Genomic DNA, 24,789 nt, shown 5'->3' with positions numbered 1-24,789 from the left:
TTGTTTTAAGGGAAAAGAAAAAGTTGCAGATGCAAGAAGAAAGGAATTGGCAAAGGATACTAAAAGTGACCACCTGACAGTCGTAAATGCATTTGAGGTAAAAGGAATATATTTCACTTTTTAAAACTAGTTTAATCATCAGAAATAAACTGTCAAATGAGAATGTTTAAAATTAGGTGAACATTTGAAAAAAATTGCACATCATTTTTTAATTTTGTGGTAGCTTATTACATTTACCCTTTTGGAAAAAATTGATAACAATTTTGTGTTTTGATAACAATAGAACAAGTGAACAACTTGGTTTAAAATTTTATTTGCTATTATTCATTTGTGTCTGTCTTAACTGGCATTCATGACAGAAGATCCCTTTCTGTTCATCAATAAACTATACCTGTATTTGGATTTAATGTTTTGATAGAGTATCACACTCATGTACACTGTGCAGGATAGAGAGACATCTATTAAAGTCAGGCTTATTGAAAGTAAACATTGATCATCCATCTTTGCAACATTTAAATGTAATTTGGTGTATAGGGACGGTATCTTTTTACTGTAGTTCTAGGCTCAGTTTTTTACTACCTATTATGGGAAAGTTTGTATATATTTTTTTCCTTTGAGCTTATTGGGTATTTTCTCATCTTCCCTCCTCTTCTAGCTTAAAACAAAACAAAACAAAAATATATTTGTGAAGTTGAAAATATATAATAGCAATGAGATTTGTTCAACAGAGTTCTTTTTGTTTAATACATGCAGAATGATGCCATTTTATGTAAAGTGCAGAATATAGTACTGTGTAACTTGTGCTCATTTGTATAAAGAAAGGTCTGCAAGTTCAGTTTCAATTATCTCTTAATGACTAGGATTATGAGGAGTTTATGTTTTTTTAGTTTGCTAATTTCAAAATTCTTTTAATTTTTTACCAAAGAGAGTGAAATATCAGTAGAAGATTAAATTATTACCAAAATAAAGACAAACTACTGAGTCGTCTTTGCTTTGCGGAACAAAATCAATACTGTTCTTCATTTCTTTGCCCCATAGGGCTGGGAAGAAGCTAGACAACGTGGTTTCAGATATGAAAAAGACTATTGCTGGGAGTATTTTCTGTCTTCAAACACACTGCAGGTAATGGTGAATGTTTTGAAGTGATTCTCATATATGTTGGATTAGAGGATATATGTATCCATTTTGTGTAGTCAGATCTGTAGCAAAAAGTTAATTATGTGAGTTTGTCTAATGAAGTTGTATTATTATATAGAATAATAGAAGGAATCTTTATTAAATCAACTACAACAAAATAAGAAAAGATACATAACATAATAAAAAACTAATAGCTAAGAAAAGAAATGAGTCCAGGGTTTAGCAGGAAAACACAGAGAGGCTTGTTTATTGTTCCTGTACCCACCCTTTAGTTGCCATTTTAATGATTCATTCTGAAATTTTTCACTAATACTCCTAACATCTATTTTAAAATATCAAGGCGGATGTCTTTTCTTTAACTTTTGAGTAGGTATTTTTTTAATCTTTAACTGACTTAGTATATAGCAAGAAAACACTGAACAGGAGGCATTGATGAAACAGAAGAAAGTAAACAATGTAAGCAGCGCAGGTGCACACCAGACTTCAGACTCATTGAACTGGTGGAGAAGTGATCTCAAGGCAGTGGGTGTCAGAATATCCTCCGTCTACCCCGTTACAGGTACACTCCAGCTACATGGCGTGAACCCTCTACTGGACACGTAACACATCTCTGGGGGGTAAAAGAATCCAGAATCTAGCATATTTAACCAAAAGTGCCCAAACAGTAACAAAATGAAAAGAAGGGTCATGACTACTTTGAAAGATGATACAGACAATGGAAAAAAAGAATAGAACCCGACATACCTCAACAGAAAATATAACTTCATAGTAAGGAACAATTTAAGAATGTGAGTTCAGTAAAACAAAGAAAATAAACCAATAGAATGAATGAAAAGACTGCTGAGCTAAGAAGACAAATTGAAGACCAAAGAAGACTTTTAAAGCAAAATACTGCCATAGAAGAAAGGCTTGAGATAATCACAGTTTATAGATGCAGCCACAAAGCAGGAAGACAGGACTGACCCATCATGAAGTTAATAGGAGTCTCTGCATAGCAAATTTAAGTGTAATTGACTATGTATTCAGAGATATGTGGAAGAACATTTTTCCTGAAATAGAAAAAAATGAACTACAGTATGAAAAGATAGCTAAATCCAAGTGTTATTTGAGAATATTATGTCCAGGCAAGATATTAATTCCAAGTATGAAGAAAAATGACAGGCATTCAAGAAAGCACTGGAAATACCGCACCCATAAGCTAAGACTGAAGTGTGGCCTGCTGAGAAAGGAATCAAAAAGAATTCAGGAGTGGAGAGCACATGCTTAGTCAGCTGGGGGTGTACACTGAGATGATTCAAATACAGAAAAAATATAAAGAGTATTGGGCATTACAGATACAGAATAGGTTGTAATGGTTATTAATCCTGAACAATGTAAAATAATGGTAATAAAAATCAGGAGGTGGACTAGAGAGTCAGTTTTAAGAGAAATTAGGTGGGGAAACTAAAGTCACAATTCGTGAAACAGGTGTATACTTAAGTATGACCAACTTTATGTTTCATAATCTCTTAAGCTCATAAGGATCCTTTGTTAAGTATCTTTTGTGATTATAAAAATATAAGTCAGCTAGTTCTGTTTCATTTCTATTTAACTTTCTTCTTTAAAATTAACTTTAATACTTTCATAAAAATAGTTTCTGTTCTATTATCCCATTTTTAGGATAGGATTTCTGCCTAATTGTTTTGTCAGTCTATATGCATAATAAGTGTCTGCAATATTATTTACTTAATTTCTGACAGTATTGAGTGTAGGGAAGTTTCTTCTTTTGTATTTTTCTGTGTTACATGAATGCTTACTATAATGAGCCATGTGTCATTTTTACCCAAATAGTGATTTTTCTTAAAAAATGAAACAAAGCAAGAGACAGGTCTTAAGTATTTGTGCCAGGATGGAAGAGTAGTTAATTCTCAGTAGTACCTATATAGATGCTGTTTGTTTTCTTTATGCTTTTCTGTATTTTTTTCAAAATACAAGGTGGTAAGCAATTTTGAAAATTAATCTTTTTGCAAAATGGAGTAAAAATCATTAAATATTCAGTTAGTCCCTACATCAGGCAGGCCTTTTCTATAAAAGCTCAGACAGTAAATATGGTCTGTGTTGGAACACTCACCTGTGTCATTACAGTGCAAAAGCAACTGTAGATAATACATAGATGAATGAGTGGCTTTGTTCCAGTGAAACTTTATTGATAAAAACAAGGTTTTATAAATCTTGTAGTTTACCAGCCCCTGCTCCAAGATAATCACATTTTTGCAGAACTTTTATAAAGCAGAGAAAGCTTATAGCTAAATTTATTTATGAGTACATGCTTTATAACCCCTATAAATCTGTGTGAAAGGTATTCTAGTTCTGTCTGTTACCATTGCTCCCTAGATGCTGCATAACATGAAAGGGCAGTTTGCTGAGCATCTTCTTGGAGCTGGATTTGTAAGCAGTAGAAATCCTAAAGATCCAAAATCTAATATAAATTCAGGTAAAGCAGAAAATACAGTGTAAGTAAACTTGCTGCTGTTGTCAGTTGTGTCAGTATTTTACTTTTTTTTTCCTCTACCTTCCCACCCCCAATAGATAATGAGAAGATAATTAAAGCTGTCATCTGTGCTGGTTTATATCCCAAAGTTGCTAAAATCCGACTAAATCTGGGTAAAAAAAGAAAAATGTAAGCATTGAAGATTATTATGAATTACTTTTAGTTCTTTCAAACTTTTGAAATCTTCTGATGCAACAGGACTTCTATTGTACATTTGTTCTTAGTCGTATTTTGGCCGTGTTGTTCTTTACTTTTGGTCGTTTAAGAGAGGGCTCACTGTTTAACACAGGCATCACTTCCCCTCAGCACATCCCTGCAGTCAGCTCTCCATCATTCGTTATTCACAAAGAATGTCAGTAAAATACAACACCAGTGTAATACGAGAAGAGCAAGGCAGCTGTTAAAAACCAGTGCCTGGGTGGACACTGCTTAGAGTAGATTTTATTTCAGGATTTTTTTCCCCTCTTACAAAACAGATAATTTTGTACTTTAGCTCTTTGAATAAAATTGGCAATTTCATGAAATCTGTTTTGAGAAATAAAATGTAACTTTTAAATATATATACAAGTAGAGTCAGCTTCAGCAGTAGTTGGAGACAACAATAAGGCGTATTTTTTGCCCAGTAAATGAACTCATTCTAGTGAGAAAAAAACTGGAAGTCACAAATGCCTAGTGCTATGTGAATTGGTGCCACCCTTTTGGAAGACACTCTAGGTTAGAAATAAGTAACCGCAGTCGTTAAAATAGTCACTGGCCCAGTGGATTCATACGTGACATTTTAACTTAATATGTTCTAAGGCAGTAATTTCCAAATGTTTTGTGAAAGGTATATTGTAAACAACGTAGATGTCTAGTAGCAATGGGAAATGATGGTTTTATAAGACCATATTATATGGCATTTCTGTTAAATAGGCATATAAAAACATTGTATATTAACGTATAAAACATTTGAACTGATGTTAAATGAAAAAGTTGGATGTTCTATGAACACAAAAAAATAAAGACCTCAAAGATTAGGGTGCAGACATTGCTCTAGTGCAGTGGTTCTCAGCCTGGGTGATTTTGCCTCCCCGGTGACATTTGATGATGCCTGCAGGCACGGTTCTTACAGCTGGAGGAGTAGTAAGTACCATTAGCCTCTAGTAAATGGAGGCCAGTGATGCTGTTAAGCATTCTGCAGTGCACAGGACAGTCCCCCCAGCAGAGAAGTCAGTAAGTCAAGAATGCTGCTGTTGAGACCCTGTTCTCAGGTATGAGATTATGGGTAAAATGAATTTTAATCATGTGGCTGGATTATCCGCATTTTAAGTTATCTGAGTACTTTGTTTGACATCAGTACTTTGTCGGATCCTCCTTCATACCTTTCCCTAAGTTTACAGGTAGCTTAACAGGGAGACTCCTTGAAATACAAACAGTTTATATATCCCTCTGCTGTCCTAGGAAGGCTTATAAAAAAAATGTAGTTTTCTTTGGATTGATGCTTTGCTTTGGTCTAGTCCAGGGGTCAGCACATTCTGGCATAAGCACACTGGCCACAAAGTTGTTTGTATAAATTTTTGTTGGAACACAGCCGTGCCTGTTCATTCGTGTTGTCTGTGCCTGCTCTCCAGCTACGCTAGCAGAGTTGAGTTATTGTGACAGAGCCACAAAGCCTGAAATACTTTTTCTCTGGTCCTGTACAAAGTGTGCCAAACCCTACTGCTCTAGTGATGTAGGGTTGCAGGATGGCATTGGATAAATTGTGCAGTGAGGAAAAATAATTGCTGATTTTATTCTGAATAATGGTTCATGACTGATTCATGATTTTGGTAGAACTATTATAGATTCCTAGAACCATGAAAAAGATACTCTTAAAAGCAAATAGGAAGAATGAATGGATTATCAGCTTAATGCTGTAATTACCACTGACTATATAACCATCAGACATCTGCCTGCTGGATAATTTTTATTAAAGACTCCCGCAAATTGAGGTAAAAATTTTTATGACTGTCAAAGGAAAGACCTCTAAGAATGGAGCAAGTGAACCAGAGCTGTGTGCATTTATTCCAAGTATTCCTGTTTTGAAATTGGAGGGTTTGAATGAATGTGAGACCATTTAAAACATATTTTAGAATAAGTTTTTAAGAATCAGTTGTAGCTAAAATCCCTTTTAAACAAAATCCTTCATTTTTTATTTTACATTTGCCTGGGTGCATAACCTGTGAAATTTTTGAATTGATCATTTCACTGACCTATTCTGTAAATTGAGGGCTATTTATCAGTATCATGATGGACAGTAAAATGTATAGACTATTCTCTTGGTCTGAATCACTTAGAATTACCTCAGGTATTTATTTCATTCTTTGTCCTTTAGTGGAATATATAGTAAGAAAATTAGGGAATATTCTGTTACCTCTCTAATATGTTGAGTAATTATACCTGTGAGAAGAGAATTTGTTGTATGATTTAGCATATTTATATTTAGCTGATATTTTTCCATGTTTAATAAAAGTAAAAATTCTCTTTCCTCAAATATAAGTTTGAGAATTTATATTGCAGAAATAAACTAAACTCATCTGTGGAGTTTATGTTGATTCTGGGATTGGCTTGGAATACTCCAGAATTTTTTTTTTTAACTACATTTTAACTTTTTTAAAGGGTAAAGGTTTACACAAAAACCGACGGACTAGTTGCTATTCATCCTAAATCTGTTAATGTGGAGCAAACGGAGTTTCACTACAACTGGCTTATCTATCACCTGAAGATGAGAACAAGCAGTGTAAGCGAATGTGTAAAATAATCATGGATCTGAAAAACAGCCTTGTACTTTTTAAATTGTATAGTTTTCATAATTATAAAGAAAATTTGTCCCTTAAAAAAATTTTTTTTTCTAATTTTGTAACTTCTTCAGGCAGGTCTGTACTATTCATGTGCAGGTCTGTCATGATGGATCTTTGTACTTTAATTGGGACAGTTATTTGATACTTTTCTTTCAAAGCCTGCTTTCAAGAAATACTGGCATTTTATGGTATACAAGAGTTTACACTGTACAAAGAATTTTATTGGCCTGTCAATATACCTTATACATATTGGTCAGAATATTAAGTGGGATTCTGTTTACATATAAATAAAAATAACTTCAGAGACATTAGTGTTTTAGTTTTACCACTCAGAAAATATTTTGTTTAAAGAATAGTACTGTTGTTTGAATTGAAACAAAAGCATAAAACTCCTGTGTTCTCTGAAGTAATAAAGAATGACTTGTTTAAAATGGTATTTCTTCAAAATTAGTCTCTGTAATTACGCCTATAGGATAGTACCTGTTTTAGAAAGAAAGCGCTAATAGATTGATATTAGTGATATTATTGCATTAACTTGGCAATAATCCTTCCGGTTTCCTTAATGTATTAATTTGCCTTAATTCTCACTATAGATATACTTGTATGACTGCACAGAAGTCTCCCCATACTGTCTCTTGTTCTTTGGAGGTGATATTTCCATCCAGAAGGATAACGATCAGGAAACTATTGCTGTTGACGAATGGATTATCTTTCAGTCTCCAGCAAGAATTGCCCATCTTGTTAAGGTGACTGACTTAACGTGATTGTCTTTGATTCTACGTGCAAGTTAGTATGTGGTCTTGTGGTTTTGTTCTTCCAAGTATTATATGTGTTACATTAAACATTTCTTTATTTCAACAGAGCAAATTGTGTTGAGAAGTAGATTCATACTTTTTCTGAACTGTTTTTTGAGATAGTTATGGACCAGCCATTCTAAATGGCTTAGTGTGATGGAAGTTTGAATTTTTTGACTTTACCTAAGTTCATAACCACACTTTAGTTAGCTGCTCACTAAATGTTTCAGTTTTTTGTATACTAGTTTATGAAACTCCTTGTACCTGCTAAAGTCACTTTTATTTACTACATTGTTTGGTATTCATCTGCCTTTTTTGAACAAGTGTAATTTTTTCAACTTTAGGAATTAAGAAAGGAACTCGATATCCTTCTGCAAGAGAAGATTGAAAGTCCCCACCCTGTAGACTGGAAGGACACTAAATCCAGAGACTGTGCGGTACTCTCAGCCATCATAGACTTGATCAAAACGCAGGAAAAAGCGACTCCCAGGAACTTGCCTCCACGCTTCCAGGAGGGATACTACAGCTGACGGCTTTCCTGTGGTGGCCTGAAAACCCAGTTTGACGGCCATTTTTCCATCTTGGTTTGCCTTTTGGCTAGATGCCAAACCCTGGGACATGCATTCTCATGTGTAAGGTAGAAACTTTCAGTAGGTAGTAAAGACTTAATGTGCATGAGTTAACAGTGTTATCTGTAGCTATTATAAATATGCCATAAAAAACAATACATTCTCTGATCATATACTCTATAGTGGTCATGTCCACATTTTGAGAGTATTTCTCATATATTTTGAATGTTGTACCATTTGAGAAATGCCTTTGTTCTGTTATAAAAAATTGATCTTTCTACCCATAATGCCTGAGTATAGAACCAGTAAAAAGAATGGTTAGCCAAAAAGCAGTGTCAAATCAGAATTTGACCACATCTACATTTTTTAATGAAACTTCTATCAGAAGGAAATTAATTTGTTGTAATAAAGCCCAGTATTTAATAAAATGTACAGTGTGTAAATCTCAGCTAGTTTTTTAGCTTGGTTTCTGCATCTCTACCTATCCCTTAGTTTATTTGATTTTTGTTTTTATCTTTTTAGAATATATTTGTGCTCTTTTACATCGCCCTGTCTTGTGTAAGATAGCACTTGAGAGCATGGGTCTGGAGCCTAGTGACTACCTAAAGTTCACATTTTAGCTCTGTCACTTAGATGTCTTAGGCAAATTATTTGGCTTCTCTTTTCCTCCTCTGTAAAATACAAGTAACAATTGTGAGGATTGAATATATTAACATATGTAAAGTTGCATGGACTAGTGTCTGGCATGTATTGTGTACTCAACAAATTGAAATTATTACTGGCTTCTGGAATTTTTTTTTAATAATAGTCCATTATGTTACACTTTTTCCCCCATGCTCTAAGTGCTGTTTTACCCTCTCAGCCAGTGGAAGCCAGTGTGACACAGACTGTATGTTTTCAGCCGTCTGTGTTAGATTTTGACAGATACTGTTGGTGCTGTACAACAGCCATTTTGTCCCTCTCTTCCTGCTTGCTTGTTCGTGTGTCCCCTCTCTGTGTGGCCTTGTGCTCAGTGATGTGGACCCTCTTCCCCAAGTGTGAAGCGAATTGTTCTGAACCAGTCACGCATGGTCTTACTCCCCTTAAAAGTAGCTGATGAGGCATGAATATGTGAACCTGTCCTGGCCAGTGGTGGCTGAGAAGAGCTCTGCAAGGGGCCTCTGAGAAAGATTTTCCTCACTGATAGAGAAACTTGGAGGAGGAAACGCTGCGCTCCTCCTTTGGACACTGTCTTGTCTGAATCTGGCACTTGGAGCTGTTGCAGGCAACTGAGGATCACGAGGTTGGCCCAGTGAGCAGGTGAGTCCTTGATGACGCCAGTGAGCTGCTAAATTACCCATCTCTACAACTGCCCTGTGCATGGACTTCACTCTGACTTGATAAATCCATCACTGTTTTAGCCACTTTTAGTAGAGTCTTTTGTAAGACCTGGCAGAAAGCACATGAACTGAAACCTATACTATCGCTCAAGTTTTGTTTGCTGAGGCCTGTTTCTACCATTTATTTTGTGATCTGACTGTTGGACCCGTAGGTCTGAGAAAAGCTGTACAAGTTGTAGTCCTGGGACAACTGCAAAAAGAAACAGAGGAAGCACATCCTGCTGCACCCTTCAAACTACACATCTTACTGTGCCTTCCAGTAAGTGCAGAGAAGCCAAAGGAAAGGGCAGTCAGACAGTGACTGGGACTGATGGCTAATGCTACAATGGTCTGAACAGCACTGGTTCAGGTACTGCTCCTGTTTCTGGGCGTGCATGTCAACCTAACACCGCCTTCCAAGATTTTGAATGTATTTGTGTGTCCTAAGTCCATTTTCTTGGCTAGCATCCTAAAAATGGTTTCTCTCACTGACTTCTTGCATTGTACATATTGTAGCATGTTAGTTTTGCCCTTAAACTCAAGGTGACCATTAGGTCCTATTTGTTCTGTAAGAATGTTTATGTTTTTGGGTTTTTTTTTTTTTTTGGCTTGCTTTTATTATCCAGTTTAAATCCAGTGCGTCAGCCAAAACAGTTTTGGCAGAAAGCATTTAAAGAATCTATAAAAACAAATTACTAGTTAATTTGTTCTGTGTTCACAAACCAGTATTTAATCTCCATAAATGGGGAAACTGTTCCTGAATAATTGTTTAATGGATGAGCTACTCAGAGAGATTAAAGCAGTTATTATCACCCTCAATTTATGTCTTCTGTACAGCTAATCAGGATGGAAATTTTAACTGAAGGTGCTATTTATGTTGTTTCTTTTGTTTACAGAATAGGGTGTTAGTGAAAAATGTATTCCCTGTCTGAGAACTCTTTGTTATTCGGTAGTTTTAAAGAATAAGACATTAAGAAGAAAAATCTATTTGCCTCACCATTCTGATACCAAGGACGACTCCTGAGAAAATAACCCTGAAACAGAACCTTATGGGGGAAAAAAACGAAAGCAATAAAATATCCACTGAATAATCTTTAAAAAATGTCTTTGAAAGGTAAGTTCATGTGACACCTTAATTCATTAACTTAGGCAAAAGCTTTAGGTATACATATACCAATTATTGCAAGTGATTTTCCCTTCTTCATTTTTAAAACAAAATCCACCCTAAAAGCTAGAAATCCTAGAAAAGTGTAGGAGGAATTTATTTATTACTCCATTACCCAAAGTAAATGGTAATTTTCATTCCCCTCTTTTAGCTCTGAGTTTATGTATGTTTATTTTTAAGTAATTGTGATCATGTGGTATAACCATATATTTATAATATGCTCATTAGTTTTATGTGGCATTTTCTGAATTAGAAACAGTACATGCTCATTGTAGAATATTTGGAAATACTACATAATAAAAAAAAACATGTTACCACTGTTACATACTTTTAATAAGCTTTAAGATGCTGTTTTATATATAAGTATCCAATTTATAGTGTATAATTCTATGAATTTTGTCAAATATATAGTCATGTCATTGCTACCATCACAATCCTGATACAGAACATTCTTATCACCTAAAAATGTCCCTTGTTTCCCTTTGCAGTCAGTCCTCTGCTCCCTCTTCCACCCACTGGCAACTGTTGATCTGCTTTTGATCACTAGTTTTGCCTTTTGTAGAATTTTGGATAAATGGAACCATATGCAGTCTTTCGTGTCCAGCTTCTTTCACTAACATAATGCTTTTGAGATGTACACGTTGCTACCTGTGTCAGCAGTTCGTTTTTTGTTGAGTAGTACTGCATTGTATGGTTACACCACAGCTAGTTTTCCCGTTCACCGGTTGGTGGGCATTTGAGTTATTTTCAGGTTTTTTGTTATTATAAATAAAGCTACTATGAACTTGTGTACACAGGTCTATGTGTAGATAGATGTTTACTTTTCTCTTGGGTAAGTACCTATGATTAGGGTTGTTGTCATTGTAAGTGTGTTTAACTTTATGAGAAATTGCCAAACTGATTTCCAGAGTGGGTGTACCATTTTAAATACCTATCCTCAATATATTATGGTCTCAAGGGTTTCAGGTTCTCACCCCTACTTTGGTATTTTTTGTTGTTTAAGTTTGGCCTTTAGTGGATGTGGAGTCATTGCTCACTGTGGTTCTATGTTGTATTTCTGTAATGATCAGTGATGAGTGTATTCATGTGCTTACTTGCTGTCTTCCTTGGTCGTATACTTACTTATATGTTGTGATTTTCCGCCTTGTATCAAGTAGTTGGGACTTCCAGGATTTATCTGATTAGAGAGGGGATTATTCTTTATGAATTTTAGAGGTGCAGAAAATCGTAAGTTCATTGATTAGAAAATGGCAAAATGTGCCACTCTTCAGTTGGCTAGTTCAGTTGGCTAAAGTGTTAAGCCACTGCTATCAAGTGCCAGAAGGGAATAAATAGCACCAGTTCTAGGTGGTCATGATGCCAAGGTGCTGCACATCCGCCATGAGGGGAACAGCAGGGCATGAGCGAAAACACCTCAGTGTAAAGGCGTGGGGGCGAAGGAGGACGGCTGAAGTGGAAGCGCCGCAGAGCCGGCCTTTCCCACAGATGTCAGGGTCCCACCGGGCCTGCAGAGTAAGGGAACGTCTTTTAAACTGTGACTGCCCATTTTCTAGGTAGGATGTGATTCATGTCTTGATGGTCTGGTATGAATTTTCAAGTAATTTTTTTCAAGTAATTTTTTAAGACAATGAATGATATATTTCTGAGTCCGTGCAGAATATGTTACCTTCACACAATGAAGGCAGCTTGGTGGGAAATAAAATTCATTTTGGCAGAGCTTTCATTTAATAGAGTAGTTCCTTGGTGATTTAACTGGGTTGTTTGTTTTCTAATTACTGAGTTTTAAAAGTTCTTTGTATATTGTGGATGCTGATCCTGTTATCAGATACATTTTGCAAGATTTCCTTCTCCTCTGTGGATTGTCTATTTTATTCTCCTATCTTTTAATGAAGTTCAATTTATCAATTTTTTTTCATCGATCATGTCTTTGCTGTTATATTTGAAAAGTCATCTCCAAACCCAAGAGCACCTAGATTTTCTCCTGTGTTATCTTCTAGGAGTTTCACAGTTTTGCACCTTACATTTAGGTTTAAGTTTAGATAGTTTCACAGTTTTGCACCTTACATTTAGGTTAAAGTTTAGATATTTCTTAATTTTTGTTATTGATTTCCAACTTATGTTGTAATCAAAGATCTCACTCTGTATAACTTCGGTTCTTTAAAATTGTTGAAACTTGTTTTATGACCCAGGAAATAGTCAAATGTTGTAAATAGTCTGTGCTTGAAAAGAATGTACATGCTGAAACTGCAGCAGCATGTCCTTTTTTATGCCTATTGTTGTCCTTCAGATCTACTTCCTCTGATTTTTATCTACTTCTACACTTTTATCTGTCTTTCCTATCAAATGAGAAAGATGTGTTAAAGTCTCATGCTATGACTTTGGATTTAATTTTTCATTTCTGCCAACTTTTATGTATATTGAAACTATGTTATTAGAAGAATATATTTAGAATTGTTGTGTTCCTTGTTAAATGAAACTTTCATCATTCTGTAGGCTCTCTCTGTCTCTAGTCATGCCTTTTAAGACTCTTTTTATCTAATATTGACATAGCTACATGTAGTGAACGTTGTGACTTTCTGCCCAGGCCTTCTATCAGGGCCAGTGGACTGGAAGTGTAACCATGTGACAGCCATCACTCATCAGCTTTCTGTGGGACTTGTCCTCAGGTGAAGGGGGTCACTTCACTTTCTGGAGACAGCCTGCATCCACGGCTGGTCAGAGCAGGGTTAGAAAGACACAGACCCCCTGCCAAAGCTCCCTCTCCCCCTCTCCTCTGAGACTCCACAGTTCAGTCCTTGCCTTCTCTCCATGCTTCCTGTGGGTTTATTCTAGCCTCTTTTCCAGTTTACAGTATCTCTGAACTACCAAATCTGGTGTTAAACCCACTTCCATAATTTCTAGTTGGGGTTTTTGTTTTTTTTTTTTCTGTCACTTCTTATAGTTGTTAGTTCTATATTGCATTTTAAAGTTTGGCTTTTATCTCCATAAATGTAGCGATTATTTTATCGTCTAATGATTTCACTCTCGAGTCCCTGTAAGTGTATCAGTTTTTTTTTTGTTTTGTCTTCTGTATGCAGATGTTGTGTCTCAAAGTATTTTTGCTGAACCTTTCATTTGAGAATTTGTTTTTCGGAAATAACAGAACTAAGGTGATGGTAGCTTCTTCCAGAGTGAGGTTTTGTTTCCTTCCGTCTAGACTCCGATGTGCTAGAACCGCGAAGAGTGAGGCTTGAGGTCCTCTAGGGTCATCTCTTCACTTGAGAGGAAGCCCTGGGGGACTCAGCTCACACAAAGATTATGGTAGGCACTAAACTCTGACCTGTGTTATTTAGTATTGCAGATCCAAATAACGCTGCCTCTCTGCTGCTTCCCAAAGTCCAGTAATTTGGGACGGAGGATGATGGACCAAAGAGGAGGATGCATCCTGCTACTTCCAGAGATGACAGTCCCTGTATCTCTCCTCTTCCGTCACTGGCGTGAGTGACAATCCAACAAAGAGGCCATTGATTATGTACCCTATCACATGGCTCTATTTTAGCTGCAAGAGATGTTGGGTAACTAAATAGCATTTTAAGGTTTTACAGAGGGTGTGGTAGGCAGAAATCTAAGATGATCCCATGATCTCTTCCTTGGTGTTGAATCTGTGATTGCATTAATTGCATGGCGAAGGGATTTTACACATCTAATTAGGGACCCAAATCAGTTCATTGAGCTCATAAAGGAGGTTATCCTGTGGGTCTAATGTGACTACATGAGTTCTTTAAAAGCAGAGTTTTCTCCAGCTGGTAGCATAAGGTGAAGTGAGAGAGTCCAAGCATGAGAGGGATTCAGCATGCCACTGCTGCCTCGAAGATGGAAGGAGCCACATGGCGATGAATTCCAGTCCCTGGAAGCCACGAGCCCCTCCAGTCCCCCTGGCACAGCAGCCAGCAAGGAAACGGGCCTCAGCCAGAACTCTGCGAGTCAGGTGTGAGCTTGAAAGCAGTCAAACCAACAGTCCGATTTCAGCCTTTTCAGACTCTCAGCAGAGAATCCAGCCAAGCCATCAGAACTGTGAGATCATAAATGAGTGTTGTTTTAAGCCACTGAGTGTGTGGAAACGTGTTAGTTATGCAGGAAAGAAATTAATGCAGGAGGAGTCATTCTCTGTCCTCCACCAAGATGCACGAGCACCCGGTCCAGGTGCTGGGCGGCCGGGGTCAGTGAGGGGGTGTCGTGCAGGGGTCGGCAGCAGTCAGGTGCTTATGAACTATTTGAGGTAAGCTATTCAGTCATGCAGTTCTGTGAAAACTATGAGAAGAAACAGCTTGGCCCAGTTCTTAAAAATGCTCCAGGCTCCTAAGGCCAGCATGAATCCATAGAGGAAAGATCAGACACCTTCAGTGTTAGCTACAGACACCTTTTGAGTAGGGCTCTGATTTGGCCAAAAATTCAGCCAACTATATACTTAAATGTACACATCCTACAGCAAATTAAGTCACACCAGCACAAAAGAACAAGTATATACAAAGTCTTTATAAATTCAAATATTTGCCAAAAGTGTACAAGCAGTCTCAATTCATTGGGACACAAATGAGTATTTTTGTTCTCCACAGGTCACTGAATGAAGTCATTGTACAGTTCAGAGAAGCTATTCATAGAAACAACTAGGTTTGAAAAACAATACTGTGTCATGTAAAAACGACAGTTCACGGCAGAAGGGAACACAGTGTTAATACCTGCCGTAAAACACTTCATCTAACAACAGTACTAACCTGCTTGCCAAATAGGCTTTGACTTATAAGATGCACATATTTCCAGAACTGTGTAACATCTCTACTTATAAATTAATTCACAGGATTCGCATAACTGCTTTTTAGTTTCAACAGGCTGTTAGCAAAAATAATACAAAATGATCCTTTTGCAAGCAACACATTTACCTTCCTTCCTAAATGACATCACAGATTATAACTTGTTAGCCTTTCCTCTAAAAGGCCTGACATCAAAGAGGAGACAAGAGTTCTTGTTTTACCAGCCCCGAGACCTCGCTTGCTATGTGTCCACTGCTGTTCTTCACTGACGGACTGACCCAGACCTCAAGGAGCTCAGAAATGTGTGCACAGGTAAAGAAGAGCAATCCAGGGAGGAGGCCACAGGTGCCCCCCTCGTGGGCTCAGTGCTGTGGTGACGGGACAGAGCATGCGAGCCCGGCACACTCACTTCCCTTCTGCCACGTTACTCACAAGCAGGTAACTGGCTGGCAGACAGCATCTGGGGCGTGTCACATGTGGCTCTGAGTCCCTGACTGATGTACCCTCCTCTGCCAGGTTTGCCCCCCTCTGTGGAAGAGAACGGAGTAGCCAGAGAGGGAACGTAGCTGCCAGGAACCATCACTCCATCTCCCTAAGTCTCCCAAACCCGCATTCCCTCCTTATGAAATGTACGTACTATTACAATGACTTTTCTCTCTCCTGGCACTAGTGGGAGAAATAAAGTTCTGCAGACACCTGCCATTAAGATACGGAGTTTCCATTAAGGTCAAAATGTTATGTTTCATTTAGGTACCATGCTGGCTTGATACTTTTTAAGGCCCAATTTATCTTCCTTGAGATCATTAAATTGTTAAAAGTGTGTTTCAGCCAATTTCCTTTTGGAAATGGGAGAACAGTCAAAAACCTTGCGTTATTGAAGGCAAATCAGCCTCATGTCAGTTTACCAGCTCATTGGGGACTATTTAAAAGTAGAACCTCTGTCCTAGATTTAGGATTTTCTCACATGCATGAACCATCTAAATTCTATGTTGTTAGAGTAGCTTAGTTTTTATTAGGCTATACTTATCTAAGACCAATATTGGGTGAGATGGATTTAAAAAAAATCTTAAAGACTCCATACTTTCCCTTCTAATGAGGAAAGAGGCAGCAAAAATTCAAGTGTCAATTCCCCTTTCCCGGGGAAAGATTTAGAAAAACTTAGCTCACCTTGAGAACTCTACCAGTTCCTCCTGAAATGAAGACAGCATTAGGATCAGGTCTGAAATATGAGGCAGAAAATATTTACAAAAGTGGGCATTCCTTAAAGACATAAAACCCTGGTAACACTGGAAGAACCACATGAAGGCGATGTTGAAAGGGGTGAAGTGAAGCTGGAGAAAACCAGGACACAGCGTCTTACATACGTTTTGTTTTTATGCCAGAACATGGTAAGACCAGGAGCTGAGGCTGCCTGACCCCTGAAGTGGACAGCTCAGCTGTCCTGTTTACCTTCTGCAAAAGGAGCGCTGTGCACAAACTGAGTTTGGCTACCTGGATCCAGTAGCTGTTCCTCTGAGAGAACAGGACCACCTGGCAAGCTTAAAGGCAAGTGTTTCCATTCTTTTAACAAATAGGCTGTGTTAAAATTAAAAACAGCCCTGAACCAACCAGCCCACCATGTAGTGCAAATGTGCAGTAACTAAATACCATGGGAGAGGCTACACGTTGGTCTCCAGTCCCAGCAAACGTCCCATTCTTTCCACATTCTTATCAATGGTAGCTTGGCATGTTATCTCCTTGGCACATTCCATAGGAAACCAGCCCCTTTCTCCATCTCGCAGTCTCTCCCCTTCATACCAGCCTGCAAGGAAGAGCAGAGTCCTCATGGAGCACCAAGTATTTAGATGAATCTTGACTTACCAGCTCCAAGGGAGGAGGATATGAGCACGTTTCAACAGCAGCATCCTGCCCCAGGTTGGGTCCATGGATAATGCAAAGTGATGAGAGAGCCTGTAGTGAGTCAGCTGGGAGACCGTGTGAACTGGGGCCGAGCTGTCGCAAGGGATGATGCTGTGGGTAGCAAGTCAATGACTTTTTTTTTAAAGAGAGGAAGGAAGAGCTTCTGGAGATGAGAACTTGGTCACTGGGAGAGTGCGAAAGAAGGAAAACTTTTCATGGGTCCCTCTGAATATGAAACCATGTGGCTGCATCCTGTTCAAAAATATTTAGATGCAATAAAGTATAAAGGAGAGGCAGATGCCTGTGAGAAAACTGAAGGGCTAGGGACCTGAGCACTGAGGACAAAATGAGGCCCTGCACGCTGGACCACCAGCGCCCCTAAGAACGCTCCCACTCACCATCGCTGACACGTTGATAAATGAGGACCACATCTGCCACCTGCAGGGAGAGCTCATCTGGCTGCTTGGCAGTAAACGATCTAATGATTTCCACCTGGGTCAGTGCTGCGGGGGAAAAGGGACAGGATAAACTAGCAGAGGAAGAGCAAGACAGGTACAAATCAATAGTTTGCATTCACTTTTTTTTCCCCCTGTGCAATTCAGAGCCAGGCACAGATAGAAACACGGTAGGTTTCTGAAAAGAAGCAGAAAATCTTTTCCAGGAACTCCCTTACTTGGCTAATAGCTTTAGAATTTTAGGAGCTCAGAATCGAATCAAAAGAGGCCTTTTATGATACATGAATCCCCTCGAAAACAGCCCTTGTGCATTGGGGAAACAGGCAAGACAGATTTGGTAATGTGGCAAGGCCATGCAACTGAGGATAAAATCAAAAATGATATATCCAGTTCTCCTGGCTCTTGTCCAGGGCACTCCCCCAGCCCAACAGCAGCAGCATGTGAAAGCTGTCGAAGAAGTTTAGAAATAAAAGGCGCTCCAACCGGAAGTTAGAAAACACACACTTTAGACTTTCCCCCAAATGCTCAACCTTAACTTCAGTGACTTGCTACTGGCTGACCTGAGTTATTACTTTTTTTTTTTTAATATGAAACTTGATTCTAGGGAACTTTCAAACCAATCACTTTAGCTTTGACTCTGAACTTAAAGCTGATTTTTGAGTCTTCCAGGATATCCAGTTCTGCTGCCCTGATTCTCTGGACTTGGCCTTCCAGCTAGAATCATCCAGAGCAGCAGCACATCAAAGTTCAGGTGCACAGCACATGACAGCACCCTTTACTGTTAATACAATTTTTTTAAAATGTTACTTGAATAAAAAAGGTCAAAAGAAAGGGTAATTTTCTTGAAGGTTAAAAGTATATTTCAGCTTAGACTCAGACCATCAGTATGGAGGTTTAAACATGCTACTGTTGCCCATGAGCAAACAGCTGGAGATTTAAGAGCTTTCCAGAACAAGTGGGGCCTTCAATGTCAATTTAACTTAACCTTCACTGTAATAACCCCGTGTTGTAGGTAAGGATGCACCTGACTTGCAGGTGATTTTTGAGGCTCAGGAAGGCTATGCAGTGATCTGCCACGTTCACACAGCAGAGAACTGCACCTTGGAAGCCAGACCCTTTGACTTCCAGATGGGGAGCAGCCAGTGCTGCTGCAGGGCAGCAGGAAGGAAACCTTGGAGGAAACTCACAAAGCAGGGATGGTGATGGTTAACCATTAATAATAATGTGTCCACTAGTGTCCAGCAGGGGGCAGAGCCCCTCCACGTTCCAGAGTGGATGGCCCTCCAGGTACTTACAGGTTCGATCTGGAGGCTGCTTCCCACTGCTGTGTCCTAGGGCGGTTATCCAGCGGGCCCGCTCACTCCTAAACACAAAGGACACGGCCAGTTGAGACTCAAGGTGCTCAGACACAGAATGAAGTATGTTTGAGAATGCCAAGGCATTCCTCCAAAACGGGAGAGTTTCTAGAGAGGTAAGCGGCTGGCCTTCAAAACAAGGGTAAGAGTTACTTAAAAATGATAATCTGAGCGATCTAAAATAGGCCCCAAATGAGTCACTGTCAAACAATTCTAAATGAATTTGCCTTGGGATTAAATGGAATTTCTCATATGACAATTTAACATGTAATAAAGAGCTGATTACAATAACATAATCACAAAAAGATTTACTACTCACAATCTCATGTTTAACATTTCAGAAAAGTAAATTTCATTTAAAAAAAAAATCCTAAGTCTCTCTCCACTTCTTCCTTTCCCTTTCCTCCAAATTCAAACCATTTTTGAAAAGAGAAACCTGACATTTAAAGTTCTTTCATTACTCATACAACTAGTATTGCCAAATACAAACCTTATTGAAACAGACTTTCTTTGACTGACTGTTCTCAGATACTTAAAATGGTTTAGTGACTACAGCCAAAAAAATTTAAGGGACAAAACCAAGACTTTTTATACAATATTCAGCTATAATTACATGAAACAGAGTAATTATTTAACAAAAGGATTAAAGGTTCAGATAAGCAAGCACTATTCCGTAATACAGTAACCCCGAGTTTCTGATTTGGAAGCATTAGGACTGCGATTAACTAAACCATACACACACGTACACACTTTAAATCTTTAAAGAAGCATTTATTAAACCCATACACGGCACATACAGCACTTGACATCCATCATTTCCTGTAGGCTTCCTAGGAGCCCGTCTGAAGGAGGAAGTTCCGAGATTAACTATCCAAACCAAGGTCAGTGTCTGCCCTGCCACTCCACCTCCGTAAGAAGGGGTGCCTTTACCCCTGGTAACGGCCTGCAGCTGAGAGATGCGTCTCTCTGTCACCCCATCTTCACGCCCTGACGTGCACCCGTCCTTCCACGCAGGCAAAGCAGACTTCTTACAGTCGGGAACGCCTCCCACTGTTTCACATCTTTCCTATTTGTTCTTCTCACTCTCAAGGACAACCTTCTCTCCGTTTTTAGCAAGCTCTGCCCACTCACCATCACCATCTCAAATTGTTTTATTTTAAAGCACTGTGCTACAATGCATACAGATCTGAGTATTTAGGGAAACCCACATACCCATGCCACAGATCAAGATACAGACGTGCCAGGAGGTTCCCTTTTGTGCCTGTCCATCCAGTAACCACCCGCCAAGGCCACCGCTGTTCTGACTTCCACCATATACACAAGTTCTTCCAATCTTGTACTCGATGAAAATGGAATCCTACAATACTGTGTGCTTTTGCACCTGGCTGCTTTTGTTCACCATATCCACTCAGTATTGAGAACACAAACCTCACCTCCAGATGGCATCTGATGCGTGACTCGCACTGCCGTCCCCAACCCTTCCTGATGCTCCTGTCCCCACGCTCCCCTCTGCACAGCTCTGTCACACGCTGGGCAGCTGTGGGCCTCCTGAAGGCAGGCATCTTACCTACTCAGTTCACCGCACTACCTCTAGAACACTGCCTGCGCACAACAGAAGTTCAATAAATGCTGACCTCTGATAAGATTCCCACTCATTATCCCCAATCTTTTATCACCTTGTCTGTTTCTCTGATTGGGCCATAAACTCCCCAAGGGCAGAAACTGGGTCTTGTAAATAGTATTAGGGAACACGTATGTGCGAGGTACCATACTTTTTTGTATTTGGCAAGTACCATCTAATCTTTACAACAATCTTGAAAATATTACCTTTATTATTTCTACCCTTTTTAGAGGACAAAGCTCAAGTCTGGAATACTGCTCATTGTAAAACTGCTAAGTGGTAAGATCAGAATATAAGCCAGGCAGCTGGAGATCAGTGACTCAGTGATGTAGTGTCCCCTAGCAGGTGCTTACAAAATAACGAGGGAAGGCAGGAAGGGCGGAAGCTGCAGTCTGCTGCAAGACAGACTTATTTAAAAGAAAATGGGGATGGGCCCTGGTGGAGCTGGTGTGTCAAGGAGTAATACACACAGTTTACACAGAAACTGATGACACCATCTTGCTTTTAAAAACTCTCTCCCTGATACAGGACAAAGGGCTTTAGGATGGTTTATAAGAACAAGAAGCACAACCTCCTTTAAAATAATCCCAAGCAAACACTTAAATCTTTGATATCTCTCTGTTGGGTAAGATCTCTTTTTAAATTCAGGCTCAACTAGAATTCCCAAAGCACAGAGGCAATTGAAAACTAAACAGTATCTTAAGGATGAAGAGCTGTTTGCCGAGAGTAACCTAACAAGAGCCCTGTGCGTCTCTGTATGCGGTACCCAACACGTCAGACTCATCTTGGGCTGACCTCGGCGTCTTTACACGGCCCTGCCGCCGTCCTGCATGTGGGACCCCCCGGCCGTGGAACGTCTCTGGCACTGAGTGGCCGGTTTTAGCGGGGGCCTCACCCCGCAGCCAGCTTCCAGAAGTCCAGATGAAATCTTTCGCTCCTGTGGCATGCTGCCTGGAAGCTAACAGCATCCCTTAGACACGGCGGCCCCTCACAGGGACTCCAGAGGACAGAACAAGACACTCCTTGTTGCCTGGCTGAAAGGAGCCGCTTCTTGAAATGGCTTCAATTGAATCAGTCCCACCCCCTCTTAGATGCCATCAAAACCGCACGACATTACCCGGGGCTTCCGAGAGCCGTGCCAAGGAGCTCCCTCCCATCGAGAGGCAGAAAGCACGGCATCTCTAAAGCAGGGAGGAGACTCGCTCCGCATAAAATGGAACTCTAAGAACAACAACAACAAAACCAGGGCGTAGACGTACCCATTATTAAACTTAGGTATCAAGCCCAGGGCTCACGCGAAGCCAGCTATTTTCTTCAGGGACAGTATGAGACAGTCAACACGAATTCACCATCCACCCGACGCCCAGTTCACTGAGATTTCCCTCTGCCCAAACGAAGCGACAGAGTCAGCGAGGCGGCACTAACGGCGACCCGGGGCACATCGGCTTCCAGGGCGCTCCGGACCCGCCTTCCCTCATCCACCGTTCACTGAGTCCCTGCGGCAGCCCCGTGCTAGGCTGGGGTTGCCAAGTGAGTACAACGGGGTCTCTTACTCTTCACAGCCCTCACTGTGAAGGAGCAGACAGAGCAGAAAACACACGCAAAATCCAATACATCGTGCAGTGCAGGATGGACCCTCTACATAAAACCCACTCAACTGAGAGAGAAAGGAAGCTGGGTTGAGAAGAGACCCTTTTAACATAAACAGCTGGAAACGCAGCCTTCTCTGTGCGTGGCAGGAAATGCTGCATCTGCAGTTCCCTGCTCAGGAGCGAGCTGTCATAGCACCTTGTCCCGTCCCTCGAATGAGTAAGTAAGCACAGGAGGTTTAGACTTAATTGCGCACAGATCGAAGAGACAGCCAAATCGGACTTCTCACTGAATTACAGGCATCTGCTAGAAAAGATAGATACAGACTGAGAAAGTGGAAAGCAGGCTTTGGAACCGTGAGGCAGGACGGCGGGTAAGACTGAAGGGGACGAACGCCCACCCAGGGCTTCCCCGATGAGGGGGTCTCCCTGGTTTTTCCATAGTAGCCAAGAGATCTCAGCTGCTGTTTAACCTTCCTTTTATCCTTCTAAAAATGGCGTTTGACCAGGTACCTTCTGTGCTCCTCCTCACAGCCTGCAAATTTACCCGTGGTTCCTTTTGAAACTCCTATACCCATGGTCACTGGGGACAGAAAGTCCTCTGAGCCTTCCTAAGATTGTGGAGACACTGGGTTTTGCTTGCTCTCTCACACGTCCAGTTCAATAAACTGACCCATGAAAGGAAACCCACAAGGTAAAAAAAAGTCCTGGAGGATGCTGTGCGACAAACCCTGAGAAAGCTAAACACCAGCGGCAGTGACTGATTAAAAAAATCCAGCCAAAGCAAAATAGTTCCCCTAGCCCACTAAGAGTTTTAGAATTGAGTTTCTGTGACACGTTGCATAATTAAGTCAATTGTTTCTTCTTTATCATCTCCAACAGCTCATGAGACCTAGTCTGGTCCAGAACCTGGCATTAACCTCAAGTGGGTAATTACCTGTTTCCCTGAAGAAAGACCACTCCATCACCTGCCCTCCTTTTATTGGAGTCAGTGACGAGGATCACAAAAGATTAAATCTTTTTAAAGGCACTGTACAAATGTAGAGTATTCGACGTAGATTCCTGTAATACGTTTTTTCCACATAAATTTTCATCTCTACATTGTGGATTTTCCTTAAAGGATGAAGTCTCAAGAGTATGTCAGATGTATTATCTACAATTTTATTCCATCCTCTTTACTTCCTGGTAATTGAATCATTAACAGAGGCAGGAAGAGCACAAAAGACAGCCTGCAAACAATGCCCCTTTATCAGGAGGCCCAGGAATGGGTGCGCTGAATGGCTGACAGGACCAGCCACATCCATTAGGCTTTTAGTTCATTCTGGGAGAGAGAAATTTTGAAAAGGATCTTTGATTACAGTTTCAGGTGATTATATCCTAAAACTAAATCTAATGGCCGAAGAAAGTCTGCAGTTCATTGCTGAACACGTCCTGATGCCTCACCCCTGCACAGGCTGGACCCAAATGCCATCCACATTCCACGGCGGACGCAGGAGGCCAAGGACGCCACTTGCCGCAGCCTCGCTCGGTGCCAGCTGCAGCTGTCTGGGCTTCATTTTAATGAAGGCAGACAAAGGGGGCTCTTGGGCTCCAGCGGTCCTCTTGAAAGGCCAGAGGGAAAAGAAGTGACAGCAGTAAAACATTCTTCCTTTGTCCTTTTTTAAAGGATGAGCTTCTGTATTTTTCACAGACTACTGTCTCCCTAACAATACAATGACTTAAGATCTTTAACGAACAAATAGATATAACACAGCATGGCTTAGACTTACATCCTAGAAAAAGCTTAACCACATCCTTAATAGAAAGGCTGAAAAACAAGTGGAATTTAGATAAAGCTTGTTCTAGCAGCACAACAATGAACAGAGATGGCTCAGGAAGCAGGATTTCCCTACATGTGGCTACTAGTCTACCTTGCCATGGATACAGAAAAGCTAATTATATTAACTGTGAGGCAATTCCAAAAAGACTTATTGGGAACCTACTTTGTAGAAAGTGAGACAAGGACAAAACTGGAGCTGAGTGTGGAGATGAGTAATAAAACGGTGCAGAATTGACTGGAGAGGAGAAAGGTTAGATGGCTATGAGGGTGGTTCAAAAGATAAAGGATATATGGGATGTCCTGGAAGAAGGCAGGGGGAGGGAAACACGTGGAAAGATGCAAAAGACTTTCCTATGGGAAGAACCAGTCCAGGATGGATTTGTTCAGATCCAGGAGCATTGGAAATGACACCAATTCTCCAGACTGGATAACTTGAAATAGCACCGAGGGTACCATTTACAGAAATGCGTGTGTCAGGGAAAGCAGCGGGTCATGGTGATGACTGGTTCTAGGCAGGCTGCATTTCTGAAGGGACAGTGAAGAGGAATGGTTCCACGTGAGAGCAAAATGAAGAGCGCACAGATAAAATCTCCAAAGGGGGTTAGTTAGCCTGAGAGAGCTGGATGGCCAAGAAAATTAAACGACATTAGAGGTAAAAACAGGAAGACCGGACAGCAGGGTACGGTACCCAGGAAGCCACTGCCCATCTTCTGACAGAGCGCCCTCCACTGGGTGGCAGAGGAAGAGCCCATACTGAAGACAGTTAAGGAAGACCTCGATGGACGGCGTCCACTGCTCAAGCCAAAAACCCAAAGCATCATCGATTCTTTTCTCTCACCCACAGCCACCTCAACTCATCCAATCTGTAAGTTGGTCTTATTGTCTCTGC

General features: G+C 40.2%; 2 protein-coding genes across 5 annotated transcripts in view; one reads left to right on the top strand and one right to left on the bottom strand.

Moving 5' to 3' along the window:
- DHX36 (DEAH-box helicase 36) overlaps window positions 1-8,297 on the top strand; it is a 42,840-nt gene extending 34,543 nt beyond the window's left edge. Inside the window, exons 19-25 of one of the 2 annotated variants that reach the window (XM_010986537.3) lie at window positions 11-97; window positions 1,039-1,122; window positions 3,511-3,610; window positions 3,706-3,796; window positions 6,305-6,425; window positions 7,080-7,232; window positions 7,625-8,297. In XM_010986537.3, the coding sequence (XP_010984839.1) occupies window positions 11-97; window positions 1,039-1,122; window positions 3,511-3,610; window positions 3,706-3,796; window positions 6,305-6,425; window positions 7,080-7,232; window positions 7,625-7,810 (822 nt within the window). In that variant the 3' untranslated portion in view covers window positions 7,811-8,297. The remainder of the gene's footprint in view (window positions 1-10; window positions 98-1,038; window positions 1,123-3,510; window positions 3,611-3,705; window positions 3,797-6,304; window positions 6,426-7,079; window positions 7,233-7,624) is intronic. The other variant, XM_064492135.1, reaches the window with a different exon arrangement.
- Window positions 8,298-14,869: 6,572 nt separating this feature from the next.
- Window positions 14,870-24,789, bottom strand: part of ARHGEF26 (Rho guanine nucleotide exchange factor 26) — a 117,565-nt gene continuing 107,645 nt past the window's right edge. For all 3 annotated transcript variants that reach the window (XM_010986550.3, XM_010986559.3, XM_031449537.2), the window contains 3 exons: window positions 18,812-18,879; window positions 17,460-17,564; window positions 14,870-16,963 (listed from right to left, as the gene is read on the bottom strand). In XM_010986550.3, coding sequence (XP_010984852.1) covers window positions 16,821-16,963; window positions 17,460-17,564; window positions 18,812-18,879 — 316 coding nt within the window. In that variant the 3' untranslated portion in view covers window positions 14,870-16,820. The remainder of the gene's footprint in view (window positions 16,964-17,459; window positions 17,565-18,811; window positions 18,880-24,789) is intronic.

This window comes from Camelus dromedarius, chromosome 2 (assembly GCF_036321535.1).
Source record: "Camelus dromedarius isolate mCamDro1 chromosome 2, mCamDro1.pat, whole genome shotgun sequence".
In the NCBI taxonomy this organism is placed as follows: Eukaryota; Metazoa; Chordata; class Mammalia; order Artiodactyla; family Camelidae; genus Camelus; species Camelus dromedarius.
The sequence above is the reverse complement of the archived record's forward strand: the minus strand, read 5'-3'. Positions and strand labels throughout refer to the sequence as shown.